We start from the raw sequence: 14,601 nt of genomic DNA on the forward strand, positions 1-14,601 counted from the left end.
TAATTAAAATATATTTTTAATTTCTCAAATTTTAGATAAGTTTCTTTTCAGTCCCTTAAATTTAAAATTTCCTGTTTTAACTCACATGTTTAAAATACTATTAAATATTTTACTCATGTATACATAATTCACATGTTTAAAACACTGTTAAATATTTTACTTATGTATACATAATAATTTAAAACAACTTGCGTAGCTATTCAATTATATATTTTTATAATTAAATATTTAATGATTCGTTTGTTTTTCTTTCAACGTATATTCTTATTTCGATTCCACACTTGTCTATTTAAACTATATTCTTCAAAACATTTAAATTTAAAGTCAATAGATAAATCCTAATTCTGTCTTTGTGAAAGTTTTTATGTGAATATTTCGATTCCATAACAATTTTTTGTCTAATCCACTTGATAAAGAACCAAATGGACTAGTTCGTTTGATTGGCAACTGATGTCTCCAGATAATCATAAACCTTTTCCGTACATAATTTTAATAATTCTAATTCATTGTTGAAAGATTTAATTAAGTAAATATATTAATTTAAATGTTAGTAAAACGCCTGTGACTGTTCTGGTTTATATAATTGAAGAAGAAAACATGGTTACATTAGCCTCATGGTGGATTTCTTGAAACTAAAAAACAAAGACATATAATAGACCTTTTATACTTTGTTTCTAACAATATACCATTTTGATGTTTATATTCTTCATAGTAATAAATAGAATTTCCTTACCTTTGCATATGTTATAGGACTTCTAGAATTGTTTGATCGCTTGTCAATAAAGGAAGCTACTTACTTTTATTTTAATTGATAGTCAAATTTTAATAATGTTTATATGACATTTAAGTTGGGTAATTGGGTTGTATGATTGTATGACATTTAAGTTGGGTATTTGGGTTGTCTAATGAATTTTGGCCTATTGAGTTGAATTGTAAATATTGAAGTTGGTTTATGAATTACATGTATTTGAATTCTACTCACGTCGTCGTCTGTTCTTGATGGCCTTTATCTCTAGTCGATGTGGGACTTCCAACAGTAAGTAAGAATAATATGTAATGTGAGAAGAATCTCAAGGAGATATTTTGTGTTTGAGACAATTTTTGTGAATGCTTGACAGACAAATTTCTAAAATGGGATATCTTGATATTCTATCTACCATTCAACTCGTATAAAGATAAATAAGATGATAGAGAGAATGACGGGAAATATTTATCCTAGACTTTTGAGTTTTAGGAGTGAAAGATTAACTTGATGAATAGTACATCGAGTTACCCTTGTTTGTAAATATGTAGAGTATAAATATTAGTATGGGTGCAAGCCTTCATTAAAGTTTATGTCAAAGCATTGTATCCGGATAATTGAGTCTAAAGTCAAATGATTATATGTTTATGAGTTATAGAATGTTTCAACGTTGAACTAATATGTGATGTATTAAATTGTTTATGAAGTTTTCTTTTGAACATTAACTCATCCTATTATCTCTCTTGTCGTTCTTGGTGTGCTATTTGTTTCTTGTGTGATGATAACTTATTGGTGAGAGTAGATATATCTATTGAAGTATTTTCGGTGGAGGATAATGATGTTGTAGAACGTTTTCTTAATTGTTTAGTGATTAAGTTTAATTCTTATAAATATAGTTATTATTATGGTTATTTTATTTTAGATAAGGGTATTAATAATATATCTATAAGTAAGAGACAAATATAATTTTGTTTATCAGTTTTATAGCATCTTAGTAATAGTTTTAAAAGAATTGGGATGTTATAGATTTAGTGGTTTTTTATTTAATTATTTAAATATAAAATGTTTTTTCTTTAGAATTATATGTTTTTTTACATAGCACATGAATTTTCTTTTCTAATATAATTCTCTGAAATATTTATAAAGATAACATCACTTTGTTTCAAAAGTCAAAATTTGTTTTTCTGACTTTGAATATTTATTAACTTTAATTTAAATAACCAATAACTTAAAAAATTTATCTAATTTAAATATTTTAATTTTTATTCTTTTAATTTTTTACTCGTAACTAATTTTTAAATAATAAGAATTTACATTTATCTATAAAAATTTTAAACCTATATTTAATCATTTTCAATAATAAGATATACATTTCAAAATATTTATTAAAAAATAAAATTTTATAATACTCAAACTTCTTAAAATTAAAAAAAAAATTACATAGAAAAGCTCCAACTTCTATTTTTATAATTTTCTAAATAATATTTTAATAAATTTTAATACTTTTTCCATTTTATAAATTTCAATTAAAAATTTGATATTTTACAATTCTAAATTTTTATTTTTATATTTTTTAAAACAAACTTCATAATAGTATTAAATATTTATTTATATACTTTTATAAATAAAAAATGATAATTTTTCAAACAAAAATAAATAAATAACAGCATTTAAAATAACACGATCTAGTTGAAAAATTAAAATGTATGCAGGTCTAGTGGTAGGAATAAAGATGTAAAAGAAGCTATAGAAGAAAAAATCTACTTAATGTAAGTTTTTATGTGTCTTTTAAAAAATATCAAAATTTAGATTATCTTTTACTTTAAAATTTCTTTGATTTTATTTTGTTTTGTTTTTCTCTCACCAATTTCCTCCCTCTTTATTCAAACAGAGGTGGAAGAAGTGATGGGAACAGATGGAAGGTGGGAAAAAAAATTTCACAGATTCGAAATTAGAAGTTAACTCATTTTTACATGAGATAAACTTTTCAAATGATTTTAGCATCAATTTAACGATCATATTAAAACATTTAAAAAAAATATATGAAATTAGACTGGATTTTTATAAAAAAAATAAAGACTTAATTAAGTATAATAAAATATGAAATTTAAAACCTAAATATAATAATCTTGACATAGTGGTTTAGTTTAGAAATGTTTGTACTTTAGAAGACAGATGAAATAAGAAAGGAAGTGTGATGAGAGGGAAGCAGAGACACATGGGAGCAGGAAAACATGTGATAAAGATTGAGAACAATTTTTTGATAAGTTAATTTTTAGGATAGAAGAGAAGAAAGACTGACATGTTTGCAGCTTACTCAAAGAAGATGGGGCCATAGCTAATGATGCCCACTGCGTGCCCCATCCTCCCACCATCATCACACTTGCACAGAAATCTATGTGACTTTGTGATTGCAAATGATGCATATGTGATTGGAAAACTGAAAGCTATCATTTCTTCATCAATGGATAAACCACACACCCTATCTTATCCCAAACAATTTCTTCTACATTTAATATCAAATCTGAATACCCTTCTTCTCTCATCATCCTAAAACTGCTCATTCAGGACTTCATTGCATCTGAAAAAGATATCATTCATTTCAGTTTATGCTTAAAGATTCACACTTTTACGTAACAGACTTTTTATTCTGTCAAGCTTTTTTGCATCCAAATACACCTTTCTGCTACCATCTCTGCCAAAGTTAATACCATAATCACTGCTTCAGAGTGCTGCTATTACATAAGAAAATATGTCATGCTGGTTTGTGAACATCTACTTTTTTTTACTCAGAAATATTAGATTTTTATAATATAGGTATAAATCTTATTTTATAAATTAGTTTATTATATATATATATATATATATATATATATATTTAAAATTACTTAATAATTCAACTCAATATGTATCAATTGTTATCACATTCTTTCCTTATGTTTGGTTTAAGAATTATTTTTGTTTGAAACTGTTACCATAATGGATGAAGGCAGGCAATCCTTGAGGAGGAAGTTGCCCATTAGTCAAAGCAAAATTAATTGTGAAATGATTCAAGTGAATACTCTTATGGTCTGAATTCTATGGTGAAAATGTTGTGCCACTTTTTATAAGATTAAATTCAACTGTGATGAGTTTGTACATGTTTTCTATGGTTAAAATTGTCTTTGTGATATTGAAGGAAATGAGTTATTGGCTAATTACTGTCATGAAAAAGGAAAGCACCACTAAAAAATGTTATAAATCACATATTTTCTTTTATTTTATAGTGGTTTTTTATTACTTGTTTGCTGGCTTTATTACAGGTTTGCATTAACAAATGTTTCGAGAAAAAATTACTGGAGTTCACGAACACGGTTGGAAGTACTTACTAAATGGTAAAAATATAAGAAAACTCAACAAAATCAATGAGTCCAACATATATTGGTTTGAAAGTTGAAACGGAAGTAAGATGATGCTGTTTTTTAGTAGTATATTTGTTTTTTATCATGTTAGATTTTTTTAGTCAATCTTACGATGTTTCCTGAATGTTATGTAACTTTTTTTTTTTATATTTATATTTTAATTGTCAATGTACTTTATCTTAAGTCATCAAGTTTCAAACCTTCACAAAATAATTATCATTAATAAAAGAGATTAAAACCCTGCACAAAAAGATCTCTGCAATATTAATTCAATACTAGGAGGCATAAAAAATCTATGTAAATTGATTGTGGCAACGATAAATGTGGAGATTTAAAAAACTCTCAAAAATTGAAAAAAAAAACTCCACTAAATAACATTTTTTTTGTAGTGTTTCCAATTGCCACTACATTGTTTCTTGTCTTCCCCTCTAACTCCTCGTTTACTTTCTGACTATTTTGTTGTAGTTTTTTACTTATTCTTTCTCTTTTTCGTGTCGTTGTAGGTGTGGGTATTTCTTAGCCCAGGTTTTAGTTGCATTGTGTCGACAATACCTTCATTTCAATGTTACAACACTTGTTCTCTCCGCGACTCCTTAGTTCGTGATTTAGGTCTCTAACTAAACTGTGTCCCTTTTTGTGTGATGCAACAACAGTGCACATTTGTTGTGTTGTCCACATTTGTGTCGTTTGCCTCTATATTGTCTTGCCACTAGTGCCACTTTTCCAACCCCGTTGCGCCGTTGCCAATGAGTTTGCTCCTCCACGATTAGGATAAGTATTTGGAAGAGAAAAATCCCTTGCCTAATTGATTTTGTTCGTTATTAGGAATTTTTAAATATGTTCTTTGCTAGATTGATTAATGATTCATGTTATGCATTACTACCCAATGCATCATTAGCATGCCGATGCAGAGGCAAATGGATCCACAAATACTTCATTTCCAAAGTATGGCTTTTCATCAACAATAATAAATGAAGAGAATGAGAAGATGTGTTGCAATTCCTCACTATGTTATGGATGTAGATAAGGAAATGCCACTAGTACTACAATCTGGTGTGATCCAATCCACATTCCTATTAATTTTTTCTTTATTTAAAGTCACCTAAATTCTATATTGATTGTGATTATAACTGACAATATATGATCCTATTTTAAGCTGGCTCAACAATCGAGTAAAATATGTCAAACTTATTATGTTAGTGGTATCATATAGAAAATGATATTGAATGTCACAATTTGCATTGATCATGTGTTGTTTAAATACAAGTAGTAATGTACAATTAAGATCCTATAATTATGGTAATACAGACAAATACTTTCCTAAATAGGATGTTGATGAATAATTACATTAATTACTATAATATTACACCATAAAAGAAATTTAATCTTGTGAATCGCCAAAATCAATAGTCATAAATGATAGGATATTTGATTGAATGTTTGATTTTGTCTAACTCCCCTTCTCAAACGGGTGGTGCTATGGTCATGCCAAGTTTGTTTCTTAGAAAGTTGAATCTTGTATGAGTGAGAGGTTTAGTCAAATAGTTTGCAATTTAATCAGTAGTAGGAACATAAACCATGGTTACTTCATTTTATAGGACTTGATCACGTATGTAGTGCACAACTATCTCAATGTGTTTAGACTCTCTATGCATGATTGGATTAGAAGTAATTGACTTGGCACTTAGGTTTTCACACCACAAAATTGGTTTTTTGAGCGTTTATAGTTTTAGTTTTGTCAGCATATATCTAATCCAAGCTACTTCAACAACAAGATCAACTAGAGATTTGTATTCTGATTCAGTGCTTAATCGTGACACTACCTTTTGTTTTCTTGAATATCAGAAAACAAGAGTTTCTCCAAGAAACACACACTTAATTGTATGAAACTACAGCTTATTTTGATTGCATGGTTTTGAAACTACAAGCACAACCAAAAGGTTTTAAGTTTCCATAGTCAGGTTCTTTCTTGTAAATTAGGGAGTATGAACTTTTGTTCAGATTTATTGATGATGGTAGTATATTAGTTAGATAAACATTAGTTGAGAAGGCTTCCCACTAGTAGTGTAGGGGAATTTTGGCTTGTGCTAACAGGGTTAGGCCAAGTTCAGCAACACGTATGTATTTTCTTTGAACCCTGTCGCTTTGTTGAGAGGTATATGGACAAGACATTCTAAAAACAAATCCTAATTCCGAGGCAATCATTTGGACAGGTTTAAATTCACTACCTCCATTACATTGAAAGACTTTAATTTTTCTGTTAAACTGATTTTCAGCCATAGCTTTGAAAAGAGTGAATGCACATATAATTTCTGATTTTTTTCTTTAAGGGGAAAATTCATGTGAACCTACTAAAATCATCAATAAAATAAACATAATATTTGAATCTAAATGAGACAAAATTGGGGCAGGACCCCAAACATTAGTATGAATTAAATCTAAAATTTCATTAGCATGTAAGAAAGAGATTTTGAAAGGCAACATATGCAATTTTCCAAATCGACAAGCTTCAAAGAATGTGAATGAGTCACTAGATGATGTTTTCACATTGTATTTTGACATATGCAATCCTTGTGCATACTTGACATATTGGTTTTGACATCCTACCTTTTTCTCTATCGCCTCTCGTGCCTTCGAATTAGAATCTCTCCAATCACCTTGGGATCTAAATCTGTTGCCTCTAAACTTCTTCTTGGCAACAAAGTTTATAGAGACATTCAGGTTAAGGTTGCTAAAATTATTGAGTTGATCTAATCTACTTTCAAAGGTTATACAATTGAGTAGCAATTCAACCCAACAAATGTTAATCTGGTCAGGTAGCTTAACAACCATTGGATTGTATTAGAATTCAAACCATTTAGTGTTTGAATCACTAAATCAAGTTAAAGATTGGTGAACTTGTTAGTTTTAATCTGTCAACAAGATTTTTCATCTTGCCAAGATATTGCTCCATCTTCATGTCTCCTTTACGTGTGTTATGAAATTCAGATTTCAGATAAATGATTCTAGATCTGGTGTGTGCACCAACAAGGCTTTGAGCTTCATCTTAAAGTTGTTTGCATGTTTCATAATAAAAATTGAGTTGCAATGTCAATTGACATAGAATTCATCCATCATTCTAGAATGACTTGATCTTGGGCTTGCCAATCCTCATAACTAGGATTGACTTTTGTTGTCGTGTTCTCTACAATAATGAATTGGTTTGGACATTCTATTCTCCGTGATATATGAATATCAAGTTTACATCCTCTAATCAATAGTAAGACTACATATTTTCATAATGGATAATTATCTTTGTTCAATTTGATAAAAAATGTAAAAGATAAGTCATTTCTTTAATTGACAACGGATGACATGATAGTTTTAATTGACAACGAATGACATGATAGTTGTAGTTATAGATAAAATATGTTTGCTTGAAATATCTAATATTAAAATAGAAATATCATAATTTATATTGATAATGTATTGTTTAAATACTAGTATATAATCATCGATGTAAAAAATATTTTTTTAAGTAATGATGGAAGAGAAGACTAATACATAACACTTTTATATTGCCCATGTATCGATCATCCTAAACCAAATTCAATCACTATTTTCGAACTTAATTATAAAGGTGTGTAATTTTGCATAAGTGATTTGAAAAGTACATTTGAATGATTAAATAATTCGTTGTCTTTCTTTAGGGCTTGAGGAAGAATCTCTGTACAAACAAAAGACATTTGTTGAAAAAATTATCCGCTTTTGTTTTGGTGTGAACAGAGTTATGCCAACCACACATTTAACCTAATTTCTAACTCCAGTATATATATATATATATATAATATAATATAGTTTCATGCATGAGAATTTTGGCGTCCAGCTAAGTTGTCGAATAATTAAATTTGAACTTATCAATAAGGCAAGGTAAACATATTGATATCTGAAAATATTCTTTAGATTTATATCAATACTTAATTAACTTTTATATAAAGTATAATGCAATGATTGACTTTGCACACCAAAGAATGACTTTAATATATATATTTTGAAAACTGGGTTAATCTTTTAGTTAATAGCGGAAACCAATTAATATACTAAAATGATTAAATTTTTGGAATCCGTTAAATACTACAAAAAAATAAAAATTAAATAGCAATACATTTTAAAAAGAAAAATACATAGTCAATATATTGTCTAATTATAGACTAATCTAAATTTTTAAATTAAATTGATTACTAATTAATTAGATACTAATTTAAACATTAATTTTTTTATAGACAAAACCATAGTAACTAATGTCAAAGATTAATTTAGATTTTAATTTATAAATTAATTATAATCATTTTATTCATAATAGAGATTATTTTAAATATTAATAATTTGAAATTTATAAATTGGTATATAAGTTAATAACTAATTAATTTTTATCTCTAAAATCAGTTGTTATTTAAGAATTTTTGTAAAATGTTTAAATCTCAAATTACAATATTTTTGTTGAAATATTATGCATTATAAGTATTTTCATTCAAAGTTACAAAAATAAATAAATTTTGGAAAAAAAATGCAAATAGATGTGTTCATTATAGAATATTAGTGTCGTCCAAATTTTGTTACTGTAGAGTATCCTAAATCGACCGCGATGCCAACAGTTATTTTAAAAAACATTAAAATACAAAATTATTTTTAAATTATTTAGTTGTTGATAGAGTTGGAGTTCAGTGGACTTATAACAATGATAACTATTTTTAAATCTCTTTTATATATAAAAATATCTATATTAATATTAGATTGGTGTATTAATGATAACTAATATAAATATTAAAGTAGATAAAGTTAGATTTAGCTGATACTATTATAATATACTTTCTAATATTTATTATGTTAATATTGACTGAACTGATATTAATTTATATATCATTTATCATAATTTATTTTTAATCAAAAGTTTATAATTTAAAGAAGATAAATTTCAACACTTAGGATTTTCTTTTTAACTTTTATATATTTTGTTTTTATTTTTATCTATATTCATTTCTTTCTTTCAAACTTGTTTTCTTCATATACATTCGTCTCTTTTATCTTTACACATATTTTTTATCCATATTTTTCTCTTAAACCATTTCATTTACATTTATCTTTTTCCTCCACTTTCATCTTCTTCATTCACCATAATTTTTATTTATTTCTTATTTATATTTTATTTTATTAAAGATGAAGAAGTTCTACGACATTTTTTAAAATTACCTTCATTAGCATACGTACGTTAAATTAATGCAACTTAAATTATAAATTAATTAAATAATATTATTAAATTGACATCTATTTAAAATCCTTCTTTAAAAGGTGACATTAATTCAACTATTTCTTAAAAAAATTAACATTTTACTCAAGACTTTCGATGTAGATAATCGAAATCTCATAACTACATTTTTTTTTTCATTCTTCATAAACAACTTCATATTCAACCATGTAAATTTAGAATTATATAATTTATTCTCAAACCGAGTTCACACACAATTTCATTTATTTCTATGCATCCAAATTTCAATCAAGCTATACAATTATTCACGTCATTTCAAAATATTGATTTCAAACTTTTTCTCAATTCAACCATTTCATATGCATTTCTTAGAACTAATTTAGAAGAATTGAATGCTACTCCAATAACACTATGCACAATTGTCAAATTCATCTCAAAGTCTTATATTGCACATTAATCAAATTAATCTGAACTGTTTACAGCAGTGTCTATCCCATAATTTTGAATGTAATTTAATCCTTCAAAAATCAAGATAGAACATTCTCCCAAAATTTGAAATTTAAATTTTAGAACAAATTCTTTCTTCTTTTGTGTTGGGATTTCTTGAAAACTAAGAAAAATAAATGTTGGAGTGGATGATTAAAGATTCCAATACTCTTTAATCACCTCCAAAATAAAATCCTAACAACCAACATTTCAAAATAACCTCAAAATGATATAAAACTCATATGCCGACATGCATATAGATTATAAGAAGGATAAGAAGATATTGAAAAGGTTTTCCAGTTTCAGAATTGGTGTTATGTCTACACTTTTGCTGACTTGTGCTTAATAGGACCTAAATGATTTTCTAATTTATACTGATGGTGCGAAAGGGGAGGAAGAGTGTTTTCAAAAAGGCTTTTAGATAATAAAGAGAGTGATACTGATTTTTTTTGCAATAATGACAAAATTATACACATTTACATTTGACACATATTATAAAAATAAAATAGTTATAAAAATATATATTTTTATGGAAAAAAATATATAAAATGAATTTAAAAAATCTTTATGCGTATCATTTCTATTTTTTTTTTCACTTTTATGAAGACAACTTTCTTATACTATTTCTATTCCTTCTTGTTTCTAATTAAATACTAAGATCCAAGATAAAACCTCACCCAAATAATTTAACTTTTCTGATATCTACATCCTCGTTTTAACTCACATCTTATATTAAATAATAAATAAATACACAATTCAACTCAAAATTATTAAAATTCACATATACAAATTGTTTTGGGTGTTGGATATAGAGGTGAATAGCCTAAGTACAATGTTCAACTTTAAGTTTTAAAGTTATCCTTGGTAATGTTATTCATTTATTGAGTTAGAAAGTTACTTGCAAAAGTTATTATAATACTAAAATCAATAAAAATTTGATTACTTAAATGTTAATGATGTATTAAATATAATTATTTATCTTTTTGTTTATATTTATAGATTTCGAAATAAACTTTTGATTAACAGTCTAATTACCTTGTCATTGATGATAATTACATTTTATTTTAAGTTATTCAGAATTAATGTTAATCTCTCTCTAGGCTGATTGTTCAATCATATTTTCTAACTATACGATCATAAAGATAAGAGTAATGGTAGAGTGACACATATTTACATTCATTTGACATATCTATCAAGGATAAAATAATCATAAAAAAATTAATTTTTATAGTTTTTCGAAAAAGAAGAAAATAAAAAATAAGAAAGAATAGTATCAAATAAATGTAAAAAAATTATGTGTGTTAAAGTATCATTTTTCTAAAGGTAACTCGAATGAAACATAAATCGTTTGTATATAATATAACAACCATACAGATAAAATAAAAACTTAATCCTCACTTATTTTTGGATTACACAAAAATAAATGGATTAAAATACTAGTTTATATTAATTAGTAGTGTCATAAATTTTCCACTAATATAAGAAAAGCCAATTCTGTACATTTCATAGAGTTTTTTTCACATCCATTAGAATAAGCATACAATTTATATACTTATCTGAATTTGAAGGTGTTTATTAAGTTAGAGTTAATAGGAAGGGATCTAACTCGATCTTTCTCTCTTCTACACCGTTGTCTGTACTTAAAAATCTCGATCTCTGCACATCGTCATCTCCCTTTCTCAGTTTTGTGATCATGCACCTTCTTAGACTTCAACAGTAAGAGACAGATTCCAATTTGCATGAACGATACATCACTATCACAACACATCATCATCATCATCTTCTTCTTCTACCATGGCCTTTCCACCTTCTCACAGCTTCACGTTTCACACGCACGAAGAAGATCACCACCACCTCCCTTCAACCTCTCTCAACGCCTTTCCCTCTTTGCCACCCCAACACTTTCAAGGTTCATTCATCTCTTTCTGTCAAAACACAGATGTCTTGTAGCTATATATATTCTTTGTTCTTGAAAAATTATGAACTCATGTTTCACTTTAGAGTTAGATAACATTATATGCAAGTACATATTCTCTTGTTTGTCGAGTTCAATTTCTATACCCTTTTACTCTTTTTGGACATGCTATCAGAAAATTGGGTTTTTTCTTAATGTTGCAGGGGGTGCACCGCCATTGATGTTGAAGCGGTCCATGTCGTTTTCGGGCATTGAGAACAAGTGCGATGAGGTGAACGGAGATGATGAGTTATCCGACGATGGGAACTTTCAGTGTGGGGAGAAGAAAAAGAGGCTGAATTTGGAACAGGTGAAGGCTCTTGAGAAGAGTTTTGAGTTGGGGAACAAGATTGAGCCAGAAAGGAAAGTGCAGTTAGCAAAGGCTTTGGGGTTGCAACCAAGACAAATTGCCATATGGTTTCAGAATAGAAGGGCCAGATGGAAAACCAAGCAATTGGAGAAGGAATACGAAGCACTCAAGAAGCAGTTTGAGGCAGCTAAGGCTGATAATGATGTTCTTAAGAGTCAGAATCAGAAATTACAGGCAGAGGTAATATTGGTTCTAGCTTTCTTCAAATTTGTGTTTGGATCAATCATTCAACTTCCCAATATAGTCTCCTTTTGGATCTAAGTAATAATAAAGTGTTTTGTGAAATGGATCAGGGGAACATGAACTTAATTACTGATCAGAATCTAGGGGTTAGTGTTACTAAACTGTTTTTCTTGATCTTGATTCAGATATCTGTAGTATGATTCCAATATTAAAATATTCGTTCTTGGTAGGATTCTTCTACTTTTGGAAAGGAAAGCATGAGTTGCATCATTCCTCTTTAATTTTTCTTCCAAAAATTTAGATTTTGTTCCTCACTTCCTCTACACATATGCATTCTCGTCATCGACTTGATATGAAACTCAATTTGTTATATTTTGTGAGTAGAGTTTTCTTACTGCTCATGTTTTTTTTTGCTTTATAAGAAGAGGAAAACCTTTCCATAGAGTTTTGGTGCGTTTGATTTACTTCTGAAACTCCATTCCGTATTGTATCACTATAATGACACAGTATTGGCCACTAACTTTTTAAAGTGACTGATTCCCACATTAACTATTTGCTTCTATAAGTTGGTCATTAATTTGGTGAAGAATCTGCGTCACTGTCAGGCCCCATACCTGTAACAAGTTGCAACGTGTTTCTTTTATGCAACGTGTGTTAATTTTTGCCATGATTAACAGACACATTGCACAGGATCCAAGTAATGTTTTAAGCTTTTAAACACCAGAATATATTATATATGATACTTGATCATCATTTTTTTCTACTATATATTAATGTTTGCAGTTACAAGCAGTAAAAAGTAGGGGTTGGTGTGAAAATGGAATAATCAGCCTTAAGAAAGAAACTGAGGGTTCATGGAGCAATGGAAGTGATAACAGCTCAGACATTCATTTAGAACTCTCAAGAGCACCAATTATGAACAACGCTACATCTTGTCAAGCACCTTTTCCCACCAGCATCACTCAGATCCTTCAATATTCGTCAAAACCAGATTTCCATGATGATGACTTCTGCAACGTGATTCACAATGCTGCACAACAAACCTTTTGGCCCTGGCCTGGTCAACAGAGCCACCATTTCCATTGACCTATAAATGAATTTGGTTTCAATGATTTGATTTGAGGCTCTATCATACAACATTTTTCCTTCAGTTTCTTTTTTTGCATTATTATTTATATGCTGTAGATTGGTGTATAAAGTTTGAACAGATTAAATGTATGTAGTCGGTGGACTTTAAGCAGTGCAATTTCTTTCCCATAAACATTATTGTTCCCATACACATTATTGTATTTGAAAAATATAAAATAATATTTACGTTAGGCAGAGAAGTAAAAAAAAATATTAATGATGAGTTATGGCACATGTGCCTCCTAAGTGGATTTCCAGCTCTGCAGTGCAGTGTGGACCATGAATAAATTAAAAATTGGATTCTCTGTTTCCCTTCTTTAAGCACATATTTTATTACATATCGGTACTTTGCAATCTTGACATTGAGATCATGTTGTGGAAAAATGCATGCAAAGCTCACCATAATAATCAGTCTAGCCATGGAGATTGAAAAGGATTATCTCTCGTCTATATATACGGCTTGAAAAAAGAGCGAATCTAGCTTGATGTAGTTTATTAAGAAAAACATTACCAAAATCAGGAAAATGAGTATGGCGAGCACACACTCCAAGAAGAAATAATTTATGTCCAACCGTTCCTACATCAACTTACTGGTATATAGTAATTTTATATATACTGCATATTTTTTTATAAGTTTCCACAGCACACATGTAATGAAATTATATTTGATAATATTCGATATTATGTTATATAATTTGAAGAACATTTGTGAATGATCGAAGACCGGAAAATAGCTTGTATATAATTTTCCTCTTTGTGGTTTGATGGCACGCACGTTAGTTCTTTGCAGATAGCAGAAGTTTGAAAACCACAGACAGAAAGACTTGTATATGTAGTTCTTTGCATGTGCTAAACAATTCAAAATCTACCATCATTATAGCATTTTAGAAATTTTGGCAAAAGCACTTGTGTTGTTTATGTTTATAAATATCTTAAATTTTTTGACAAACAAAACAAATGTTGTATAATCACACCCAAAATTGATAATGAAATTTGGCTACCCTGCATCTCCAAATCGTTGCATGTACCTTTTATGAAAGAGGAAAATAGAAAAATATGTGTTTATAAAACACCCTGCCACAATCTAAATAA

General features: G+C 28.3%; 1 protein-coding gene across 2 annotated transcripts; it reads left to right on the plus strand.

Annotated features, from left to right (window-relative positions):
* The first annotated feature begins 11,381 nt into the window (after positions 1 to 11,381).
* On the plus strand, positions 11,382 to 13,642 carry LOC108328243 (homeobox-leucine zipper protein HAT7). 2 transcript variants are annotated; one of them, XM_017562076.2, is made up of 3 exons: positions 11,382 to 11,783; positions 11,993 to 12,378; positions 13,165 to 13,642. In XM_017562076.2, exons 1-3 carry the CDS (start codon positions 11,669 to 11,671, stop codon positions 13,465 to 13,467), a joined length of 804 nt encoding a protein of 267 aa, XP_017417565.1. In that variant the 5' UTR covers positions 11,382 to 11,668; the 3' UTR covers positions 13,468 to 13,642. The 2 variants fall into 2 exon arrangements, with proteins under 2 accessions (XP_017417565.1, XP_052729693.1); XM_052873733.1 differs by lacking the exon at positions 13,165 to 13,642 and adding an exon at positions 12,492 to 13,150 and having other exon boundaries at positions 11,438 to 11,783.
* Positions 13,643 to 14,601: the final 959 nt, after the last annotated feature.

This window comes from Vigna angularis, chromosome 2 (genome assembly GCF_016808095.1).
Source record: "Vigna angularis cultivar LongXiaoDou No.4 chromosome 2, ASM1680809v1, whole genome shotgun sequence".
NCBI classification, from domain to species: Eukaryota; Viridiplantae; Streptophyta; class Magnoliopsida; order Fabales; family Fabaceae; genus Vigna; species Vigna angularis.